The sequence below is a fragment of the Danio rerio genome, chromosome 5 (assembly GCF_049306965.1).
Source record: "Danio rerio strain Tuebingen ecotype United States chromosome 5, GRCz12tu, whole genome shotgun sequence".
NCBI classification, from domain to species: Eukaryota; Metazoa; Chordata; class Actinopteri; order Cypriniformes; family Danionidae; genus Danio; species Danio rerio.
The window spans coordinates 3,323,594-3,349,189 of NC_133180.1; the positions used below are offsets into that span (position 1 = coordinate 3,323,594).

Consider the following 25,596-nt stretch of genomic DNA (forward strand, 5'->3'; position numbering starts at 1 on the left):
ATTTAAATAGGGCTGCAAGATATTGGAAAAATCTAAACTCGCAATATTTTCTTCGATATATACTGTGATATCGATTCGATTTCACCAGATGGCTTAAATAGTTGGATTTGGATCATTTAGATTAGGGCTGTGCGATTAATCGAAATCAAATCCCAATTTTATACGTTGCAATTAGTTACGCCCCATTCACACGGGGCTTCAGCGTCAACGCTTGACTGAAGGCGTGTCTGAAGTTGGGGCTGAAGCGATCGTCATAGAAGCATCAGCCAATGAAATTCAGTCAGCAATAGGCCACTGTCTAGCTGGTGTATTTGCATACAGCGATCTGATTGGCTGACGCTTCCGTCGGTGCTTGAAAAGTTGAGCTAGTCCCAACTTCTGCAGCAAGCAACGCCTCTGAAGCGGCGCCGACGGATCCACAATGCAGTTCGGCAACGGTAAATCCCAAGAGGCTGCAATAAGAAATATATACATTTAATTTCCCCTGCCCATAATAAATGCATGACTGCCGGCTGTCTGTGACAGTCTTACCTGCCAATTGAGTGAGCTTAGTGCTGCACGATTAATCGAAAAATGATAGCGATTCGACATTAAACACGATCTTAATCCAGCTTTGCTACAATTTAGACAATTATATTTTCAAGGTCAGGAGAGAAGCATAAAGGCGGCTGCACAAGTCTTTTTTGCTATGCTCTATTTTTTTTACATCGTTTTACATACATGTTTTCACATTGTTGCTCAGCAACATGGACACCTCCAAATGGTGTTGAAAGTGTCACATACTGTATTTATAAGGTATAATTCAGCCAAAAATTTTCTTTCTGACTTCATGTAATGATGTATTCGTGGCCGCGAAATCACACGTGAACTGACGCACTGTTTGTTTACTACCGAAAGAACATGCGCATCCATGCTAATGAAGACTTTAGTGAAGAGAACCTGCATAGGCTGTGAATAACAGGTAATAAAGTTGTAAATACCATTCAGTTTGTTGCACAGAGCGATCGTTTGGGAGTTACTGTGCACTATGCATTGCAAAAGACACGTTTTAATTCATTCTTCCATCTGTTGTCATGTAGAGCTGCACTGCAAAAAAGTTTTAATTACTCAGTAATTTCGTCTCGTTTCTAGTCTAAATATCTTAAAAATCTTAAATCAAGAACAGACAAGAAAAATGGCATGAGAAAATGAAGTGACTTCTGTTCAAATCAAAAACTTCTGTTTGAGATATCTCATTAAGATGATTTTTCTTACCCCATTGGCAAATAATTTAGCTTTTTTTAAGCAAACAAACACTTAATTTTGAGGTGTTTTTTCAGAAAACAAGGCATAATTTCTTATGCTACTTCATGTGTCTAATATGTGTCTTGATTTAAGATTTTTTGTATTGAAAACAGGACAAAAGTATTAAGTTTTATTATTAATATTATAATTATTATTATAACAGCTCAGGGAGGTTCAAGGACAATATGTTTGTGCACTTTCTAAAGATTTTACTTCTGTTTTGAATAAAGGGTTGGAAATGAAGGCTTTTCTCTTTTTTAAAGGATTCATCGACTAATCTAAAAAATAAAAAAAAAACTACATTGATTATTAAAATAATCGTTAGTTGCAGCCCTATATAATATTATGCAATATTTTTTTATGCATTACACGTTTCTAATTGCTTTTAAACAGACAAAAAACATTGTATTGCTGAGAATATGCAGATACATATCCATATGTAACATTCAGTAAAAGCAAAAGCACTTTATAACACACACACACACACACAGATGAATGATAGTAAAAGTGCATGTAGGCTGATAGAATCACTATATAAATACAGTTTATCAACACACACTGAGCCAGAGAAAGACTTGTTGCCATATCACAATTATGCAGCGTTTTAACCACCCAATGCTTATCTTATGTATTAGACATGTAAACACACACAAGTACTAGTAAAACAATACATGTTGACAACATTGTGAAGGGAACAAGGGTGAACGTTCTAAAATAATGATCGCCTAAAAAACTGACTCCTGGTTCCAGAATATTTTAAACCCACCAGCAGAAGGGTTAATAACAGAAGTAAAGCAGCGGTGGTAGAGTTACTGTGCACTTTGCATTGCAAAAGACACGTTTTAATTCATTTGCCTTTCTATGATCATTCATTTTTCCATCTGTTGTCATGTAGAGCTGCACTGCAAAAAAGCTTTTCATACTCAGTAATTTCGTCTCGTTTCCAGTCCAAATATCTTAATCTTAAATCAAGAACAGACAAGAAAAATGGCATGAGAAAATAAAGTGACTTCTGTTCAAATCAAAAACTTCTGTTTGAGATTAAATCTCATTAAGATGATTTTTCTGACCCCATTGGCAAATAATTTAATTAATTAATTAATTTTGAGGTGTTTTTTCAGAAAACAAGGCATAATTTCTTATGCTACTTCATGTGTCTAATATGTGTCTTGATTTAAGATTTTTTGGATGGAAAACAGGACAAAATTACTAAGTTAGTTTTTATTATTGTTATTATTGTTATTATTATTATTGTTAACAGCTCAGGGATGTTCAAGGACAACATGTTTGTGCACTTTCTAAAGATTTTACTTCTGTTTTGAGTAATAAGTTGGAAATGAAGGCTTTTCTCTTTTTTATTGGATTCATCGACTAATCGAAAATAAATAAATAGACAGATTAATTGATTATTAAAATAATCGTTAGTTGCAGCCCTACATAATAGTATGCAATATTATTTTTCATGCAGGGGACATGTTTCTAATTGCTTTTAAACAGACAAAAACATTGTATTGCTGAGGATATGCAGATAGATATCCATATGTAACATTCAGTAAAAGCAAAAGCACTTTATAACACACACACACACACACACACACACACGCAGACGAATGATAGTAAAAGTGCATGTAGGCTGATAGAATCACTATATAAATACAGTTTATCAACACACACTGAGCCAGAGAAAGACTTGTTGCCATATCACAATTATGCAGCGTTTTAACCACCCAATGCTTATTTTATGTATTAGACATGTAAACACACACAAGTACTAGTAAAACAATACATGTTGACAACATTGTGAAGGGAACAAGAGTGAACGTTCTAAAATAATGATCGCCTAAAAAACTGACTCCTGGTTGCAGAATATTTTAAACCCACCAGCAGAAGGCTTAATAACAGAAGTAAAGCATATGTAACATTCAGTGAAAGCAAAAGCACTTTATAACACACACACACACACACACACACACACACACACACACACACACACACAGCCTGATGAATGATAGTAAAAGTGCATGTAGGCTGATAGAATCACTATATAAATACAGTTTATCAACACACACTCGTCATATGTGGATTTACAACACTTCACCACAGCTTGTGGCCTTTGCTCTCTCTGTGTGTGTGTGTGTGTGTGTGTGTGTGTGTGTGTGTGTGTGTGTGTGTGTGTGTGTGTTTAGTATGGGTGGAGGGTTTAACAGCCTGAGAAAGCTCAATGCTTCCACATAAGACACATGGTGGACACAAACCACACAAAAACCCCGCTAAATCGTGCGCACTTAGTTCACACAGCAGCCTGGCGAATATAATAGCGAACACAAGCGCGAAAAGATCAAGTTAAATCAAGAGAAACTGTAAATATGATCAGGATACTCACTGTGAAAGAATCAGCTGACACAACGGTGACTCAGTAGAGCGCACTACTTCCGCATTCACTGGCGATGACCTATGCGTCAGCCAATCACGAGGCGCTATGCCTATGCGCTCGACTAATCAGGAGGCGGGATTCGGAGAGTACTCGAGTACTAGCAGCCAATGGGGAATTACGGTGGGTGAGCGGCTCAAACAACAGGCCGCCTGAATCCACAAACACACCCACAGACGGGCTAATCAGAGCGAGGGTGAAGTAAGGGGGCGGGTGAAGCGTGAGCCAATAGAAAATCACAGCGCGGCACTAGGGGACCACGTGGTGCTCATGCACGACTTGTGTTAAAGCGACGGAGACGCAAACAAAACAGTTGAAGGAAAACTGAGCGGAGATCAGTTAAAGAGGGAGAAAATAGTCAATAAAACAAATTAGCATAATTACTATGTTAATACCGAGCAAAACCAGAGCACACATGTTAAAAACTGAGCGGAGATCATTTATAGAGGTAGAAAATAGGCAATAAAACAAATTAGCATACGTATTATGTTAATATCAAGCAAAACCAGAGCAGACGTGTTCAAAACTGAGCGGAGATCAGTTATAAAGGTAGTATAGTTAATAAAACAGCATATTTATTATATTTATCGCAAACAAAACCATAGCACATTTGTTCAGAGCATAACATTACACCGTATACGGTGTTATTGTATATCGATGGTTTGTTCTGTAGACTATCAAAAAATATTGCTTAAAGGGGCTAATCATTTTGACCTTAAAATGGCTTTTTAAAAAATTAAAAACTGCTTTTATTCTAGCCTAAATAAAACAAATAAGACTTTCCCCAGAAGAAAAAAATATTATCAGACATACTGTAAACATTTCCTTTCTCTGTTAAACATCATTTGGGAAATGTAAAAAAATAAAATAAAATTAAAGGGGGCTAATAATTCTGATTGCAACTGTGTATATATATTTGTTGATGAGAAAAAGTTTTCAAATCATTGGTCATGAGCATATTAAAGAAGTCCCGCCTCCATCAGTGTTATCAGTCGCTCCTGTAATCAGTAATGTGTGTTTCAGTGATGATGAAACTGCAGATGAGGGTCAAGGTGTTTCAGTCTCTCTCTGTCCTCACACACAGGTCAAAAACTATACAGAGTTTCTCATTCTGACTGTCTAAAAACTGTTTACATTATCATATCACACGCACATCTACAGTTGAAGTCAGAATTATTCACCCTTCACCCTTTCCCAAATGATGTTTAACAGAGCAAGAATGTTTCACAAAAAGAAACAAAATGTGTTTGAAGATATCTGGAGACCTTTTAATAACTTTCTAAGGTACAATGTAAATGTGGACAGTCTACTACAACTAGAACAGGCTTAGGAATATGGGAAGTATCATGGCCTAAACAGACTACCCGATTTAAACATACCCCCCCCCCCTTTTTTTTTCTTCTTCTTCTTTTTTTTCCTCTTCCCCCTTTTTATTATATTTATTTATTTGTTTATTTATTTTTATTTTATTTATTTACTTATGTATTATTATTTATTTTATTTATTTATTTTGGAGGGAATGGGTTGTTGGGAGGGAGAATGGGGGGTAAAAAGTTTGCTGTGCCTTCATGATTATTGTTCTGTAATTGTGTAATCTATTGTAATATGCAAATTGAAAAAAGTAATAAATATATTGTACAAAAAGAATGTTTCACAGTATTTCCTTTAATATGTTTTTCTTCTGGAGAAAGTCTTATTTGTTTTATTTTAGCTAGAATAAAAGCAGTTTTTAATTTTTAGAACCCATTTTAAGGACAATATTATTAGCCCCCTTAAGAGATATTTGTTTTGGATTGTCTCCAGAACAAACCACTGTTTTACAATACTAGTATCTTGAAGAATATCTCGTCAAATGTTATGTGCTGTCATCATGAATAAAGGACTAAGCTGAAGGGAAATAAATGAAACTAGTGAGGGAATTTGTGTAAATAAATATATTCTCTATACTCCCTATCAGAAATAAAGATTATTTACTCCTTTAACAGCCAACGTGAGGATAAAAGAAGCACTTCAAATCACCAGAGAGTTTGAGTATTTATTATTAGTATTTATTTATTTATATTTATAAAATGTATTTGATTTTGAATGAATCAATGAACGAATGAAATAATCTCCCTGCTGAAAAATCCTGCTTAATCCAGCCTAGGCTGGTTGGCTGGTTTTAGCTGGTCGACCAGGCTGGTTTTAGAGGGGTTTTGGCCATTTCCAGGCTGGTTTTAGAGGGGTTTTGGCCATTTCCAGGCTGGTTTCCAGCCATTTCCAGCCTGATCTTAGCTGGTTAGGTTGAAAAATGACCAGCTAAATACAGCTTGACCAGCCTGGTTTAAGCTGGACATTTTGGCTGGGCTCCCAGACTGGCTAAGCTGGTCAAGCTGGTTTTAGCTGGTCATCTCCCAGCCTGACCAGCTAAGACCAGGCTGGAAATGGCTGGAAACCAGCCTGGAAGTGGCCAAAACCCCTCTAAAACCAGCCTGGTCGACCAGCTAAAACCAGCCAACCAGCCTAGGCTGGTTTAAGCTGTTTTTTCAGCAGGGCGCTATTTCAAACAATAACAACGAAAGGTATATTCATGTTATATAAAATATAATGTTCAAATTAAATGTTTTTTGGTCAACATAATAAGGTTGAATTTCTAGAAGTTTTATTGGCTTCTATGCATCAATGAATCTAAATGATGCATTGGCTCCCTCTAGTGTACAGATCCCGCTAAGCTCATGTGTACAGTGCGCTCTCAGAAATAAAAGTACGCGAGCTGTCACTGAGGTGGTACCTTTTCAGAAGGTACAAATTTGTATATTAAAACCTTAAGGGTACATATTAGTACCTAAAAAGTATAAAAGTGTTCCTCTTAAAATTTTTAGGTACTAATATATACTTTTGAGGTACCAATATGTACCCTTTAAGTACAAACGTGTACCCCCTGCTCTCTGATTCTTTTGAAAAGGTACCACCTCAGTGACAGTTCGCGACCTTTCTTTCTGAGAGTGTGTCATATGCAGGGTGCGAATTACAGGGGGGGGGGGGGTTTGGGGGGTCTTACCTCCCTAATAAACGCTTGACTACCACTGAAGGGCATCAAAACAAAATGTATTAGGGGTGGGGGGTCGGAGGGATACCTTGCTTTGATCTATATCTTAATATTAATAATTAAAATAACAGAGTTTGCGTGGGTTTCCCCCACAAGTCCAAACACATGTGGTACATGAATTGGGTAAACTAAATTGTCCATAGTGTATGTGTGTGAATGAGTGTGTATGGTTGTTTCCCAGTGATGGGTTGCAACTGGAAGGACGCTGTGTAAAACATATGCTGGACAAGTTGGCGGTTCATTCCGCTGTGGCGACCCCAGATTAATAAAGGGACTAAGCCGAAAAAAAATGAATGATTGAATATGATGTAATTGAATTGAACATATGAATTTTGTTCACTGAAGCTTATTGCACAAACTAACATTGCCAAAGTATTTGACCCCCCCTGATCCTTAGTGTATAATATGCACCCTGTATGTATCTGGATGCAGACTTGTATTTGCAATGTCAGACATAAAGAAGCTAGTGACGTCACTGTGAGGGGTGGGGTTAAGGGTGCCCATCAAAAAGCCTTGTATGCAGCTCATCTTGCAACAGGATCAAGTCTGCATCCAGATCCCTCTCTCTAGTATGGAAGTAGCTGAAAGGGCACCCGCTGGGTAAAACATATGCTGAAATAATTGGCGGTTCATTCCACTGTGGTGACCCCTGAACGAATGAATTAATGACCTACAATAATTTGAATACACATCGTATTTTTAAACTGACTGAATATTTTGGATGTGAATTCTGGGAGGTAAATTTGGAGTAGGCCAAACGGTGGCTCAGTGGTTAGCACTGTAGCCTCACAGAAGGTTGCTGGTTTGAGTCCCAGCTGGGTCAGTCGCCGTTTCTGTATGGAGTTTGCATGTTCTCCCCGTGTTGGCGTGGGTTTCCTCTGGGTGCTAAATTGTTAATTAATAGTGTATGAGTGTGTGTGTGTGAATGAGTGTGTATGAGTGTTTTCCAGTACTGGGTTGCAGCTAGATGGGCATCCGCTGTGTAAAACATATGCTGGAATAGTTGACGGTTCATTCCGCGGTGGCGACCTCTGAAATGGAGGCTAAGCCAAAGAAAAATGAATGAATGAATGAATGATCATTGCAACAGGCAGGACAACTGTAGGTTTTTTAAGCAAGTATCATGTTAATAATTGTTCTATCATTACATAATGTTTGATAAAATGAGCATATTTTTATTTTATTAGTGTTAAATCTAGTGTAAAATGTGTGCGTACCTTATATTCCTTACAATGTGGCGACCGAACAAAGTCCCCACAAGTATAGCAATACCAGTCAATTTTGACCTTATGGGGACATTTTTTAGTCTCCGCGAAGACACGGCTCATAAATCACACAGAATGATGTATTTTTAAGATGTACCAATGCAGATTTCACTGTGAGTGTTCGGTTTTGGGGTAGGGGGTGAAAAAAATACAATTGATTACAGTATTAAAATCATTATGTCTGTGAGAGTCCCCACTTGGATAAAGGAACAAGTCTGTGTGTCTGTGTGAGAGAGAGAGAGAGAGAGAGAGAGAGAGAGAGAGGGTGTGTGTGTAGATGCTCTTTTGGCTGGATGAGGCAGAAGGAGTGTTTAACCTGAGGTTCAGTGACCCACATATAAAACCATGGGTCAGTGTGAAAGTGAGCTCTTCTGGTCGTCACACACACCGACAGCAGCAGCGGAGACATGGTGAGTCCTGAAAACACATGCACGCACACACTAATTCTCTTAAAAATAAAGGCTCTTTACACTATAAAAAGATGGTTGGTTAGTTGGTTATTGTAACCCAATGTTGGGTCAAATATGAACAAAGCATTAGGTTAATTTCTTTAATTAAATTTAAATTACACTTTTTAACCAACAAGGATTGAGTCTGATCATATTTGACCCAATGTTGAGTCATGGACAAAAGATAGTGCAAAAATAGAGCAGCTGCAAACTATATTTCAGATGATAATTAATTAATAATTAAGGGCCAAACTGTGATCTTAGAAAAAAAGTATAACTAGTGATGATTTAGTGTTTAAGTTGGCGGTTCATTCCGCTGTGGCGACCCCAGATTAATAAAAGGACTAAACCGACAAGAAAATAATTGAATGAATGAATGATTTAGTGTTTTTTAAAGTGGCTGTCTTCTGTAAATCATAGTCAAAATGCATGATAGTTTTTATTTTGGGCTAAACAAATTCATTTAAAGGTGTATTACACGTCTATAGTTTACCTCATCTTTGATCAGGTTAATTTATTCAAACGTTACAGTAGTTCTAAATAATCTAAAAGTGAACAATCTCCTCTGTCTTCTTGCAGAAAAGTAACTTCAAGAGTTCACACTTAGCTGATGATTGATTATAAAGCGTGTTTGGCATGCTGTCCCGGGAGAGAGCACTGAGCTCATAAGATCCTCGAGCCCGGGGCTCCCTCCCGTTTGCAAGGCGAGAGGGGAGTTTGAGCTCAGGTAGAACTTGAGAACTCCCCTGCAGTAGCTAATAAACATAGAGATTGCTCTTAAGAGAAAAATAGGAGCATGTCTAGGGTGCTGATTTGGTTTAGTCAATTAACTTAAGCTGCATGTTTTTATACGGTGGGAGGAAACCGGGGAACCCGGGGGAAACCCACGTGAGCACGGAGAGAACGTGTAAACTTCGCACAGAGACATCGGCTGGCTTGGTAATGACTAAAACCAGTGACGTTCTTGCTGTGAGGCAACAGTGCTAACCACTGGGCCACCGTGCCACCCATCTAGCAAAGGAGGAGGAGTAGGGGTGGAAGGGTATTCTTCAAAATGAAGATGGCTGTTATCTGGAACTCAGGGTATTTATAGTGGCTATTAGTCTGATTGGTCAATCATGAATTATATAATGCAGGACCAGCCACAAGCAATCATAAGCATGTGATCCTCTTGAGGTTAGTTTATAAATAAACTTCACTTCAGAACAATGACAGACAGTGTAAACTTCTCAAAATAAAGGTGTTTTTTTCCACAGTGATACCTAAACAACCTTTCAGTCATTTTCCTTTGGCTTAGTACCTTTATTCACAATTGTTTTCCTTATTTTTTTCTGTGATTTTCTACATCCTTTGGGTAAAAAAATTGTACAATTTAGAGTTTTTACATTTTTTAAAATTTTTTAATTATACAGGGTTTCCACTGTAGTGGACCACAGGTCCATTTTAGTTCAAAACAACCGCAAACACAAACCTGTATAAGAGATGACTGTAAAGGCATAATAATCTAATATTAATGTAACAAAAACTAAACAAAAGCCATTTTTTCCTTTTGTATTGAAATTCCTGAAAAGGTTTAGTCCGAAAGAGAGCCGGACTCAAAAAAAAAAAGAAAAAAAGAAGTGATGTTAACCGAAACAAATTTAACATAAAAGCGATTTAAAACTAATTGTCATTCTCTAATTGTCTCTAAGTCAGAGTCTCCCTCAACTATCTTATAAAGAATCCTCTCTGCTTTAGTTCTTCCTCCTACAACATAAAGTCAGTGGCTGTTTCTCAATTTCAAGAATGCAGAGAACGGACTTGCGTTCTTGTGGAGACCGGTCTTGCCAGGTGTCCTCGGAAGAACGAACTCAGGAGTAAGAACGAGACCGCGAAATGCAGAGAACACGTCCTTTGAGAAATGGGATGCTGCGTTCTTCCTGATGGTCACGTGACCTTCACGCGTTTTAAATGGAAATTATTGAAACATTACAGCTTTCATACAACGATTTTTTGTTTACCCCCTCTTCAAAATATATACTTTGCATAAAAACATTATAAATATACTCTGCACAATATAAATAAAACTGATTTTAATACGAATTTCAGCAAACAAACAACCCTTAATGTGTTTATTCCATTATTAAGATGTTCATGTTAATGTTTACTTTCACCGTTTCATTTAGAGAAACCCCTGAGGTAAATAAGTGAACCCTGCTGAAAAATCCAGCTTAAACCAGCCTAAGCTGGTTGGCTAGTTTTAGCTGGTCGACCAGGCTGGTTTTAGAGGGGTTTTCGCCACATCCAGGCTGGTTTCCAGCCATTTCCAGCCTAGTCTTAGCTGGTCAGGCTGGGAGATGACCAGCTAAAACCAGCTTGACCAGCCTAGCCAAGCTGGGAGTCCAACCAAAACCAGCTATGTCCAGCTTAAACCAGGCTAGTCAAGCTGGTTTTAGCTGGATTTGGCTGGTCATTTTCCAGCCTGACCAGCCAAGACCAGGCTGGAAATGGCTCAAAACCAGCATGGAAATAGCCAAAACCCCTCTAAAACCAGGCTGGTCAACCAGCTAAAACCAGCCAACCAGCCTAAGCTGGTTTAAGCTGGATTTTTCAGCAGGGAAATCTCTAAACTTTATTAATAAATCTAAATAAAATGCTGCGCCTCCCACCTCCAGTCGCAATGACTTCTGGGACTTCCAGAGCGAGTTCGGTGCTCAAGTCTGCATCGGTACGTCCTCGATATCAAGAACACATCCGGGAAGTTTCACGCGTCCTCCGTACTTGCGGTCTTGAGTATTGGAACTGAACTTAGGCAGCTGATGATGACGTTACACGAGAACACGAGGACGCAAGATCGCTGAAGAACGCATATTGAGAAACAGCCATTTACTACATTAAGATGGTCCTGGTGTTCACTGTAGTGGACATTTAAAAAAGGATGATATTTTGAAACACAAACAAGGTAACAGCTTTGAAAGCTAAATGTATTGTACCTGACACTTTAACAAACAAATATATGTAATAATAATTGTGAAAAAACATTTAAAAAGCTCAACTTTACATGCCTCTCTCCTTCCCATAAAATGTGCTTGTTTGTATGTCGGCCATTTTGGATGCCAGCCAATCAAATGACATACCACTAGAAAGCCCAGGATGTCCTCTGAACAGTACAACAGGAGTTGACAAAGTAGCTCAAAAAATTCAAAGAAAATCCATGAAAACCCATTGCTTTCTAGAAACATCCTTGCAGGTGTGTTGAGGCAAGTTGGAGTTAAAATCTGCAGGAGATCGGCTCTCCAGGACCGAGTTTGGACACCCCTGCTATTACACCTAAGGCAGGTCATTTCACTCGGTGGCCATCTTTGAAACGCCTCTTGGGCAGTATGCTCAGGCATTCTGTCTGAATGGTGAAACATCAAATTCTCCAAAACTACTTGGCAGGCTTACGATTGCATTCATGTTATGAATAACCAATAGAATTAAACAGCAAATGTCTATTTAGTTTCATTTCTAAATGTTCGTATCACAAAAAATCTGCAGAAACTCACATCTGGTCTGAGCCCCTTCCCCGAGGATTTGTCACTCTATAGCGATTGCTGATTGGCTCCTGTACTAGAAGGTGGGCTTTATTCACCATATAGCAATCGCTGATTGGCTCCTGTACTAGAAGGCGGGGCTTTATTCACCATATAGCAATCGCTGATTGGCTCCTGTACTAGAAGGTGGGCTTTATTCACCATATAGCAATCGCTGATTGGCTCCTGTACTAGAAGGCGGGCTTTATTCACCATATAGCAATCGCTGATTGGCTCCTGTACTAGAAGGTGGGCTTTATTCACCATATAGCAATCGCTGATTGGCTCCTGTACTAGAAGGTGGGCTTTATTCACCATATAGCAATCGCTGATTGGCTCCTGTACTAGAAGGCGGGGCTTTATTCACCATATAGCAATCGCTGATTGGCTCCTGTACTAGAAGGTGGGCTTTATTCACCATATAGCAATCGCTGATTGGCTCCTGTACTAGAAGGCGGGCTTTATTCGCCATATAGCAATCGCTGATTGGCTCCTGTACTAGAAGGCGGGCTTTATTCACCATATAGCAATCGCTGATTGGCTCCTGTACCTGAAGGCGGGGCTTTATTCACCATATAGCAATCGCTGATGGGCTCCTGTACTAGAAGGTGGGCTTTATTCACCATATAGCAATCGCTGATTGGCTCCTGTACTAGAAGGTGGGCTTTATTCACCATATAGCAATCGCTGATTGGCTCCTGTACTAGAAGGTGGGCTTTATTCACCATATAGCAATCGCTGATTGGCTCCTGTGCTAGAAGGTGGGCTTTATTCACCATATAGCAGTCGCTGATTGGCTCCTGTACTAGAAGGCGGGGCTTTATTTACCATATAGCAGTCGCTGATTGGCTCCTGTACTAGAAGGTGGGCTTTATTCACCATATAGCAGTCGCTGATTGGCTCCTGTGCTAGAAGGCGGGGCTTTATTCACCATATAGCAGTCGCTGATTGGCTCCTGTACTAGAAGGCGGGGCTTTATTCACCATATAGCAGTCGCTGATTGGCTCCTGTACTAGAAGGTGAGCTTTATTCACCATATAGCAGTCGCTGATTGGCTCCTGTGCTAGAAGGCGGGGCTTTATTCACCATATAGCAATCGCTGATTGGCTACTGTACTAGAAGGTGGGCTTTATTCACCATATAGCAATCGCTGATTGGCTCCTGTACTAGAAGGCGGGGCTTTATTCACCATATAGCAATCGCTGATTGGCTCCTGTACTAGAAGGCGGGGCTTTATTCACTATATAGCAGTCGCTTATTGGCTCCTGTGCTAGAAGGTGGGGGCTTTATTCACCATATAGCAATCGCTGATTGGCTCCTGTACTAGAAGGCGGGGCTTTATTCACCATATAGCAATCGCTGATTGGCTCCTGTGCTAGAAGGTGGGATTTATTCACCATATAGCAATCGCGGATTGGCTCCTGTACTAGAAGGTGGGCTTTATTCACCATATAGCAATCGCGGATTGGCTCCTGTACTAGAAGGTGGGCTTTATTCACCATATAGCAATCCCTGATTGGCTCCTGTGCTAGAAGGTGGGCTTTATTCACCATATAGCAATCGCTGATTGGCTCCTGTACTAGAAGGCGGGGCTTTATTCACCATATAGCAGTCGCTGATTGGCTCCTGTGCTAGAAGGTGGGCTTTATTCACCATATAGCAATCGCTGATTGGCTCCTGTACTAGAAGGCGGGGCTTTATTCACCATATAGCAATCGCTGATTGGCTACTGTACTAGAAGGTGGGCTTTATTCACCATATAGCAATCGCTGATTGGGTCCTGTACTAGAAGGTGGGCTTTATTCACCATATAGCAATCGCTGATTGGCTACTGTACTAGAAGGTGGGCTTTATTCACCATATAGCAATCGCTGATTGGGTCCTGTACTAGAAGGTGGGCTTTATTCACCATATAGCAATCGCTGATTGGCTCCTGTACTAGAAGGCGGGGCTTTATTCACCATATAGCAATCGCTGATTGGCTACTGTACTAGAAGGTGGGCTTTATTCACCATATAGCAATCGCTGATTGGCTCCTGTGCTAGAAGGTGGGCTTTATTCACCATATAGCAGTCGCTGATTGGCTCCTGTACTAGAAGGCGGGCTTTATTCACCATATAGCAATCGCTGATTGGCTCCTGTACTAGAAGGTGGGCTTTATTCACCATATAGCAATCGCTGATTGGCTCCTGTGCTAGAAGGTGGGCTTTATTCACCATATAGCAATCGCTGATTGGCTCCTGTACTAGAAGGTGGGCTTTATTCACCATATAGCAGTCGCTGATTGGCTCCTGTACTAGAAGGTGGGCTTTATTCACCATATAGCAATCGCTGATTGGCTCCTGTACTAGAAGGTGGGCTTTATTCACCATATAGCAATCGCTGATTGGCTCCTGTGCTAGAAGGTGGGCTTTATTCACCATATAGCAGTCGCTGATTGGCTCCTGTACTAGAAGGTGGGCTTTATTCACCATATAGCAATCGCTGATTGGCTCCTGTACTAGAAGGTGAGCTTTATTCACCATATAGCAGTCGCTGATTGGCTCCTGTGCTAGAAGGTGGGCTTTATTCACCATATAGCAGTCGCTGATTGGCTCCTGTGCTAGAAGGCGGGGCTTTATTCACCATATAGCAATCGCTGATTGGCTACTGTGCTAGAAGGTGGGCTTTATTCACCATATAGCAATCGCTGATTGGCTCCTGTACTAGAAGGCGGGGCTTTATTCACCATATAGCAATCGCTGATTGGCTCCTGTACTAGAAGGCGGGGCTTTATTCACTATATAGCAATCGCTGATTGGCTACTGTACTAGAAGGTGAGCTTTATTCACCATATAGCAATCGCTGATTGGCTCCTGTACTAGAAGGTGGGCTTTATTCACCATATAGCAGTTGCTGATTGGCTCCTGTGCTAGAAGGTGGGCTTTATTCACCATATAGCAATCGCTGATTGGCTCCTGTGCTAGAAGGCGGGGCTTTATTCACTATATAGCAATCGCTGATTGGCTCCTGTACTAGAAGGTGAGCTTTATTCACCATATAGCAGTCGCTGATTGGCTCCTGTGCTAGAAGGTGGGCTTTATTCACCATATAGCAGTCGCTGATTGGCTCCTGCACTAGAAGGTGGGCTTTATTCACCATATAGCAGTCGCTGATATGCTCCTGTACTAGAAGGCGGGGCTTTATTCACCATATAGCAATCGCTGATTGGCTCCTGTGCTAGAAGGTGGGCTTTATTCACCATATAGTAATCGCTGATTGGCTCCTGTACTAGAAGGCGGGGCTTTATTCACCATATAGCAATCGCTGATTGGCTCCTGTACTAGAAGGTGGGCTTTATTCACCATATAGCAGTTGCTGATTGGCTCCTGTGCTAGAAGGTGGGCTTTATTCACCATATAGCAATCACTGATTGGCTCCTGTACTAGAAGGTGGGCTTTATTCACCATATAGCAATCGCTGATTGGCTACTATACTAGAAGGCGGGGCTTTATTCACTATATAGCAGTCGCTGATTGGCTCCTGTACTAGAAGGCGGGGCTTTATTCACCATATAGCAGTCACTGATTGGCTCCTGTGCTAGAAGGTGGGGCTTTATTCACCATATAGCAATCGCTGATTGGCTCCTTTACTAGAAGGTGGGCTTTATTCAACATATAGCAGTCGCTGATTGGCTCCTGCACTAGAAGGTGGGCTTTATTCACCATATAGCAGTCGCTGATATGCTCCTGTACTAGAAGGCGGGGCTTTATTCACCATATAGCAATCGCTGATTGGCTCCTGTGCTAGAAGGCGGGGCTTTATTCACCATATAGCAATCGCTGATTGGCTCCTGTGCTAGAAGGTGGGCTTTATTCACCATATAGCAGTCGCTGATTGGCTCCTGCACTAGAAGGTGGGCTTTATTCACCATATAGCAGTCGCTGATTGGCTCCTGCACTAGAAGGTGGGCTTTATTCACCATATAGCAGTCGCTGATTGGCTCCTGCACTAGAAGGCGGGGCTTTATTCACCATATAGCAATCGCTGATTGGCTCCTGTGCTAGAAGGTGGGCTTTATTCACCATATAGTAATCGCTGATTGGCTCCTGTACTAGAAGGCGGGGCTTTATTCACCATATAGCAATCGCTGATTGGCTCCTGTACTAGAAGGTGGGCTTTATTCACCATATAGCAATCGCTGATTGGCTCCTGTACTAGAAGGTGGGCTTTATTCACCATATAGCAATCGCTGATTGGCTCCTGTACCTGAAGGCGGGGCTTTATTCACCATATAGCAATCGCTGATTGGCTACTGTACTAGAAGGTGGGCTTTATTCACCATATAGCAATCGCTGATTGGCTCCTGTACTAAAAGGCGGGGCTTTATTCACCATATAGCAATCGCTGATTGGCTCCTGTACTAAAAGGCGGGGCTTTATTCACCATGTTTACAGTTACACTTTCCCCCTTTTAAAAGTATATGAGTAACATGTCTTGTGTATTCAATAGTCTTTGTTATTCATCAGGGGTCGGCACAGCGCCATGAACCGCCAACTATTCCAGCATATAGCTGGATCGAGTCCCGGCTCGACTGGAGTTTGCATGTTCTCCGCGTGTTGGTGTGGGTTTCCTCCAGGTGCTCTGGTTTCCCCCACAGTCCAAACACATGCGCTATAGGGGAACTGATCAACTAAATTGGCCGTATGTATGTATGTAAGACAAAAAGGCCTGATTCAGAATATTTAGAACTAATGTTCGAATAAATTGACCTGATTCATTGTCCAATCAAAAGAGAGGCGGGGTTTTCGTCAAGGTAACAGCAGTGTTTGTGTAGTCATGAATGAACGAATGACTGTATTGTGTCACAGTTCCTACAGAAACGAAATATTAAATGAGAAAACAGTGGGCGTGGCTTGTTTTTCTCTACTGCTAACTGATTGGATGTAGTAAATAGGCGTTTCATTCAGAAAGATGGGAAAAAAAAGGGTTTGGGAAAAGTTATAACAACCTAACAGCTCACCATTTCTGTTTGTTGTTATAATGACTGACAGCTGGAGGGGCGTGGTTAAGTATCTTAGCCATGCCCAATACCTCAGACAGACCTTATCTGAGAGTTTAACTCAGAACAAACAGGTAGTGCATTTTCAGATTTCTATTAAGGATTACAAGAGTAAACCATTAGTTTGATCTTAATGACATGCACAGATTAATTGTTCAGCACAAAACAATGTGAGATAACAAAATCACTATATAGTTCTGATATGAAATCCCTTTGCTCATTTTATTTAGATGCAGACGTCAGAATGGGGCATCTTATGCTTTTGATTGATGAATATATAATTATTATTTCTGTTTTTGTCTCTCTCTCTCTTTAGACTTCTTACACAGATAAAGGAGAGAAGGTAACATGATGGCTGAGATTGATAATTTATTTCTCATTTTGGTAGAAAATATTACATGTGATGTTTTTCTTTCTGTTGCAGCCCGAGAGAGGAAAGTTTCTAAACTTTCACCATATCAAATTCTGGGTGGGAAACGCCAAACAGGTGAGCTTATGGAAAAATACAGCCTTTATGACTGTGTGGCTTTATTATTATTATTTTATTTATTATTATTATTATTATTATTATTATTATTATTATTATTATTAGTATTAGTATTATAATTATTTTACTATTATTATTATCAATATTAGTATTATTATTTTACTATTATTATTATTAGTAATAGTATTATTATTATTATTTTACTATTATTATTGTTAGTAATAGTATTATTATTATTTTACTATTATTATTATTAGTAATAGTATTATTATTATTATTATTTTACTATTATTATTGTTAGTAATAGTATTATTACTATTATTATTATTATACTATTATTATTATTATTAATATTATTATTTTACCGTTATTAATGTTAATATTATTATATTATTATTATTTTATTATTATTATTTAACTATTATTATTATTATTTTACTACTATTATTATTATTATATTATTTTATTATTATTATTATTATTTCACTAGTATTATTTTATTTTTATTATTATTGTTATTATTATTTTACTATTATTATTATTATTTCACTAGTATTATTTTTATTATTATTATGGTATTATTATTATCATAATAATTTTACTATTATTGTTATTATTATTATTATTGTCATTTGATTATTATTATTATTATTATTAATATTATTATTCTTATTTTAATAATAATATTATTATTTGATTATTATTATTAATTATTATTATTATTATTATTATTATTATTTTACTATTATTATTATTATTATTAGTACTATTATTATTATTATTTTACTATTATTATTATTGTACTATTATTATTATTATTATTATTAATCTTATTATTTTACTAATATTATTATTATAATTATTATAATTGTTTTACTATTATAATTATAATAATTATTATTATTTTACTATTACTTTTATTATTTTACTATTATTATTATTATTTTACTATTATTATTATTATTATTATTATTATGGTATTATTATTATTATTATTTTACTATTATTATTATTGTTGTTGTTATTATTATTATTATTATTTTACTATTATTATTATTATTATTTACTATTATTATTTTTTTCTTTTATTATTATTATTATTATTATTATTATTATTATTATTATTATTATTATTATTGGCCATCAGTGATTTGAATTTAATGTAATTTATTTTGCACTTTTGTCAACAATTTTTTCTTTGCTTCTTAATACGTTTGATTAAAATAAAATAAAATAATTTGTTTTCTTGTGAAATTGTACATTTTTCTTCTAATTTCTTTTATCTTTGCCATGATGACAGTACATAATATTTGACTAGATATTCTTCAAGATACTAGTATTCAGCTTAAAGTGACAATTAAAGGCTTACAGTGCTCAGCATTATTGAGTACAGCCCATTTTGAAAATGAGTATTTTTATCCATTTCTCAGTGAATATAGGTAATGTATTTTGGTGCATTTAAACAAAACTGATATTATTTAGATGTTTATTAAAATAATATTTTAGTCACCAAACTTATTTAGGAATAGAAAGATAATAAAAATTATATTCAAGCAAAATATTGCAAAAATAAATTACAACTTACAACATTTCAACAAACTTGATTTTTCCTCTTTTTTATATTTGTGTTTAATATTTTTCTATAACACATAAATTTGGGTGTGCTAGTTTTTAGACCGTTATCACAAGTTATTTTGCTAGATAAGCTCCAGATTTGGCTTCAGTACTGACTAATCTAATCATCCTTGTATGTATCTTTTACTGCTGCACATTATATGTCTGTAATGTGCCTTGAGATGCTACTTTTAAAGACGCTATATAAAAATAAAGTTTATTATTATTATTATAAAGTAAAACGTTTTAGTACATTATAATGAATGAACCTTAAAATTACACTGCAAAATGCTTTTCTTACTTATTGTTTTTTCTTGTTTTTAGTCCAAATATCTAAAACTCTTAAATCAAGAAGCATTTTCTAGACAAACAAAAAGTCTGTCTTGTTTTCAGAAATAATGAGTCAAAATTAAGTGACTTTTTTCCTTAAAACAAGCTAAATAATCTGCCAATGGGGTCTGCAAAATAATCTAGTTTTTCATTTGGACATATTATTTTGCTTACCCCATTGGCAGACTATTTAGCTTGTTTTAAGGAAAAACACTTAATTTTGAGCTTATTTCTGAAAACAAGACAAAATATTTTGCCTGTCTATACAGCAGAAATCAATACAGTGAAGTTCATCTAAGAGTGACGCAACTGTTGATCTGGAGAGTGAAGCAGGTTTACACATTAACACAGATCACTGCTGTTTTTGTGCCACTCAAATATTTCAGTTCACTGGTAAAAACATCTTGGGCTCTATTTTGACGATCCATGTGCAAAGCGCAGAGTGCAAAAGCATTAAGGCCATGTCAAAATCCACTTTTGCTATTTTAAGGATGGAAAAATCCACTTTGCGCTGTGACGCATGGTCTAACACGAGTGAACTTATTCTCTTAATGAGTTATAGATGTGTTTTGAGAACAAACTAATCAGAGTCTCATCTTGTATTCCTTTTAAGAGTCAGTTGCGTGGCGCCATAGCACATTTGCTATTTACATGATGGACTTTGTAAGTGGAAACACTAAACGCTTCACTAGAGAGAAAACAGTTAAACAGAGCATCTGCAGCGCGAGAATGAGAGATGAGCCTCCTCATTATTAACTTTCACTTTCCCTCTCGTGGATAGGGAAACCTTGTACGCACAGACATCCATTACCCTATAAATAATTAATTTCATTTGTCAAGTGCAAAGACTTCTTTTAAAACTATTTCTAAATTCAGTTCAAATTTCGAACGAATAAATGAACAATAATAACGAAGTGTGCTCAAACAACCGAGTTATATCCAAACACACATGCTGCCCCATATGGTCTAAAACCTGACAGGTGGACAAATCTAAGCTTTATTCATTCATTCATTTTCTTGTCGGCTTAGTCCCTTTATTAATCCGGGGTCGCCACAGCGGAATAAACCACCAACTTATCCAGCAAGTTTTTACGCAGCGGATGCCCTTCCAGCCGCAACCCATCTCTGGGAAACATCCACACACACATTCACACACACACACTCATACACTACGGACAATTTAGCCTACCCAGTTCACCTGCACTGCATGTGTTTGGACTGTGGGGGAAACCGGAGCACCCGGAGGAAACCCACGCGAACGCAGAGAGAACATGCAAACTCCGGACAGAAACGCCAACTGAGGTGAGGTTCGAACCAGCGACCCAGCAACCTTCGTGCTGTGAGGCGACTGCCTCGCCCAAATCTAAGCTTGTTTTTAATAAAACAAATATAAATATGGATATAATAAATAATACTGCTAATAATAATAACATTATACAAAAGCTAATTGTTATGAATGAACTGAAAAAGCCTCCCGAGATGAAGAAGGCATGGTTTTTCATATTTATGTAGGCTAGAAAATAATGATTTTTGTAATATTTTAATCCTTTAATTCTTTTTCATATGTAAAGATATTTGTGTATTGCTGTACATCCTTTGCAATGTGGCGCAAGGCACGACGCAATTGTTGTTTGCTAGTTTCGATGTACATCCTTTGTCTAATCTAGTTTCTCAAAATAGCAACGCACCAGCAATGTGCCTCAACACGCCTCCCTTTTTAGACCAGAAGGCCTATGGGCGCACATATGACGGCAAATGCATTTGCTATTTAAACAGTGTGCTGCAAAACGCCAAAACGACTCTTGCGCTGAGCTGAAACTAGCAAACAACAATTGCGTCGTGCCTTGCGCCAAATTGCATAAGTATTAGGTATTGCAAGTCATAACTTATACAACTTTGTGTCTCTGTAAACCACATAAACCTTTTTTCTTTGTGTCTTCAATATAATCTCAATATTATTGTGCTATTTCCTATATATTTAAATATACGATCAGGCAATTTTGGCCCTAGTCACCTATGAAGTTACCGTACATCCTTTTGCAAAATATTTGGCACTTTTGTTAATATTTTTCAATGCACGTCCTAAAGAATGTCTATTGTTTTACTTAAACGGTGTAAAACTTTATCAAAACATGGTAACATAGTGATTAATTACTGATCAGATAGGATTTTAGTTGGAAAAGTTTGGTTTAGTTTTAGTTATGATCTTTCTTAAAACTGAATTGAGTTGAATACATTTTTTTAATTAAAATTAAAATGTACATTAAATGAATTTTTTTGTAATAAATTTTTTAATTTATATTGTATTTCAGTTTAAGCGAGGTGCACAACTAACGTGCTCTGCGCTGGACTTTAGACCGGCTTTGATCTGGTCTATTGAACTGTCTAATCTAGTTTCTCAAAATAGCAACACGCCAGCAATGTGCCTCAACATGCCTCCCTTTTTAGACCAGAACGGGTGCACATATGACCGCAAATGCATTTGCTATTTAAACAGTGTGCTGCAAACGCCAAAACAACTCTTGCGCTGAGCCGAAACTAGCAAACAACAATTGCGTCATGCTTTGCGCCACATTGCGCCGTGTGTATGATAGGGCCGCTTAATTAACTTAACTTAAAATTGTAAGGCTGCACTTGCTGCACAACTTTTTTGAGTTGATTCAACTGTTAACCCAAGTACAGTACACTGTAAAAACACCCCTAAATTATCAGTTTTCCTTATTTTGTGCTTCATGTTTTTATTTTTCCTGATTTATTTATGCTTTTGAGTTGCATTATGGGATCTTGATCTTTCCTCCAATGACTTTCAACCTTGAAAAGTATGTAAAGGTGACTTTTATTGACGTGTAATAGTGTGCAGTGCTCTAGTGTCTGTGTTGGTGTTGTGTATTACGCTACAACAACCTTGTAATAAACTGCAGCACATTGTCTGTTATTGTACACACGTATTTCTCTATATTTCTTATTCATTATATTATTATTTTAAACCACTAAAAAGTCAATAAAAGTCACTGTGGAGTGGAATTTTCAACATCAGAAGTGGACAGAGCAGAGATCAACATCCAATAATGCAATTCACAACCGGAAATACACACAAAACACTCACAAAATATGAAAACTGCTCATTAACAGGTAAGCTTTACATTGTAGTTGATTCAATTTAGGTTGACTCAACTCAACTAAAGTTGCTTTATAATTTTAACTTGAGTCCATTTCATTTATTCTTAAATAAACATTAAGTTATTACTAGTGCTGGATTGAAAGGTAAGTCATGATGATTAATCACATCCAAAATAAAAGTTTGTCTAGACGATATATATGTGTGTGTGTATAATATATATTTATTGTATATGTAATGCATACACATACATAAAAACAAAACTATACAAAAAAAAATGATTGGATAAATATTTAGATTTATATTTCATTTGTATCAGACACCGGTGCATTTTATATAAATATTGTCAATATTATAAATAATTTAACAAACTGTCCAATACCTAATTAAGTATTTATTCATTCGTTTCTGTGATTTTAAATCACAGTTATATATTTTATATATGCAGTTAAAGTCAGAATTATTAGCCCCCTGTTTATTTTTTCCCCAATTTCTGTTTAACAGAGAGCAGATTTCCTCTGCACATTTCTGCATAACTCATCTCTAATAACTGATTTATTTTATCTTTGTCATGATGACAGTAAATAATATCAGACTAGATATTCTTCAAGACACTTCTATACAGCTTAAAGTGACATTTAAAGGCTTAACTAGGTTAATTAGCGTAACTAGGCAGGTTAGGGCAAGTTATTGTATAATGATGGTTTGTTCTGTAGACTATCAAAAAAACTTGAGTCAATGTTTTATTTTAAGGACAAACTTGACTGAAATCTTTATATATTCTTCATTTAATCTTGTGTTTATGAGTGTGTTGTCCAGTGTTGGGTAACGTGACTTTTAAAAGTAATAAATTGCCAAGTCACGATTTGCATAGTAACTAAACGTGTTTCTTTGTTATTTTTTCTTTGTCACATTAAAGTAATGTGAAAATGTATGTTATTTCTGCTTTTGTTGTTTTGTTTAGGTTTTTTTGATGAAGACACTCCAAAAAGATTTATTTTTACTTGTTCAAACTACTTATTTAAAACGAGCTGAAACAACACAATTCTTGAGATTTCATTGGGACAACTTAATTTTCTTAAAGTTCAATGCACATAAATTTGTTAAAAGTGTTAAGTTAATCGATTTGTGTTGGGACAACATGAATGAATTGTGTGAAACCCTGATTTTTTTTTAACAGTGTAGTGTTTTCTGTGTAGGCTGCGGTGTTTTACTGTGATAAGTTTGGATTTGAGCCGCTGGCGTATAAAGGTCTGGAGACGGGCAGCAGAGAAGTGGTGTCTCATGCTGTCAAACAGGATAAGGTATATCGAGTATGCACACACAGAGACACACACACACACACACACTTCTATACATGGTTTACAGGGACACTCCATAGGCGTAATGTATTTTTTACAAAAATAAATCCGCTTATGATATAGCCCTACCCCTAAACCCAACCCTCACAGAAAACCTGTGGCAAAATCTGAACAAAGACTTCGATAAATATGATTTGAGATATGGAGGACACGAAGTGTGACTCTGTAGACCCCCTTAATATAGTAAAACTGTCATAACTTATACAACTTTGTGTCTCTGTAAACCACATAAACCTTTTTTCTGTGTGTCTTCAATATAATCTCAATATTATTGTGCTATTTCCTATATATTTAAATATATGATCAAGCAATTTTGGCCCTAGTCAACTATGAAGTTACCGTACATCCTTTTGCAAAATATTTGGCACTTTTGTTAATATTTTTCAATGCACGTCCTAAAGAATGTCTATTGTTTTACTTAAATGGTGTAAAACTTTATTAAAACATGGTAACATAGTGATTAATTACTGATCAGATAGGTTTAGTTTAGTTTTAGTTATGATCTTTCTTAAAACTGAATTGAGTTTTTTAAAATTTTTTAATTAAAATTAAAATGTTCATTAAATTAATATTTTGTAATAAATGTTTTAATTTATATTGTATTTTATTAAATTTTTTTGAAATGAGAACATATACAAATGTAATTATTGAATTAATATGAGGGGAAAAAGTACAGTTCACACATTCATTTAAAAAAAACCTTGACAATCTTTTAATTTTATTGATTTTACTGAAAAAATACCAAAGAGTATTTGTTGTTTCCACAGATTATATTTGTCTTTGAATCTGCTCTCAACCCTGGAAATGAAGGTATGAACCATTTCATTTATTCTTAAATAAACATTAAGTTATTACTAGTGCTGGATTGAAAGATAAGTCATGATGATTAATCACATCCAAAATAAAAGTTTGTCTTGACGATATATATGTGTGTGTGTGTATAATATATATTTATTGTATATGTAATCCATACACATACATAAAAACAAAACTATACAAAAAATGATTGGATAAATATTTAGATTTATATTTCATTTGTATCAGACACCGGTGCATTTTATATAAATATTGTCAATATTATAAATAATTTAACAAACTGTCCAATACCTAATTAAGTATTTATTCATTCATTTCTGTGATTTTAAATCACAGTTATATATTTTATATATGCAGTTAAAGTCAGAATTATTAGCCCCCTGTTTATTTTTTCCCCAATTTCTGTTTAACAGAGAGCAGATTTCCTCTGCACATTTCTGCATAACTCATCTCTAATAACTGATTTATTTTCTCTTTGCCATGATGACAGTAAATAATATTAGACTAGATATTCTTCAAGACACTTCTATACAGCTTAAAGTGACATTTAAAGGCTTCAATAGGTTAATTAGGTTAACTAGGCAGGTTAGGGGAATTTGGCAAGTTATTGTATAATGATGGTTTGTTCTGTAGACTATCGAAAAAAAATATAGCTTGAAGGGGCTAATAATATTGACCTTAAAATGGTGTTTAAAAAATTTAAAACTGCTTTTATTCTTGCCGAAATAAAACAAATAAGACTTTCTCCAGAAGAAAAA

At 36.6% G+C, this 25,596-nt stretch overlaps 2 protein-coding genes across 4 annotated transcripts in view; one reads left to right on the forward strand and one right to left on the reverse strand.

Annotated features, from left to right (window-relative positions):
* Positions 1–3,738, reverse strand: part of mtmr4 (myotubularin related protein 4) — a 144,012-nt gene extending 140,274 nt beyond the window's left edge. For both annotated transcript variants that reach the window (XM_009301130.5, XM_073951775.1), the window contains exon 1: positions 3,668–3,738. The gene's annotated coding sequence lies outside the window, so the exon portion shown is untranslated. The remainder of the gene's footprint in view (positions 1–3,667) is intronic.
* A 4,698-nt stretch (positions 3,739–8,436) lies between these two features.
* The window catches only part of hpda (4-hydroxyphenylpyruvate dioxygenase a), a 37,362-nt gene continuing 20,202 nt past the window's right edge, over positions 8,437–25,596 (forward strand). For both annotated transcript variants that reach the window (XM_068221127.1, NM_201167.1), the window contains 5 exon segments: positions 8,437–8,478; positions 17,429–17,455; positions 17,537–17,599; positions 23,861–23,965; positions 24,790–24,832. In XM_068221127.1, the coding sequence (XP_068077228.1) occupies positions 8,476–8,478; positions 17,429–17,455; positions 17,537–17,599; positions 23,861–23,965; positions 24,790–24,832 (241 nt within the window). In that variant the 5' untranslated portion in view covers positions 8,437–8,475.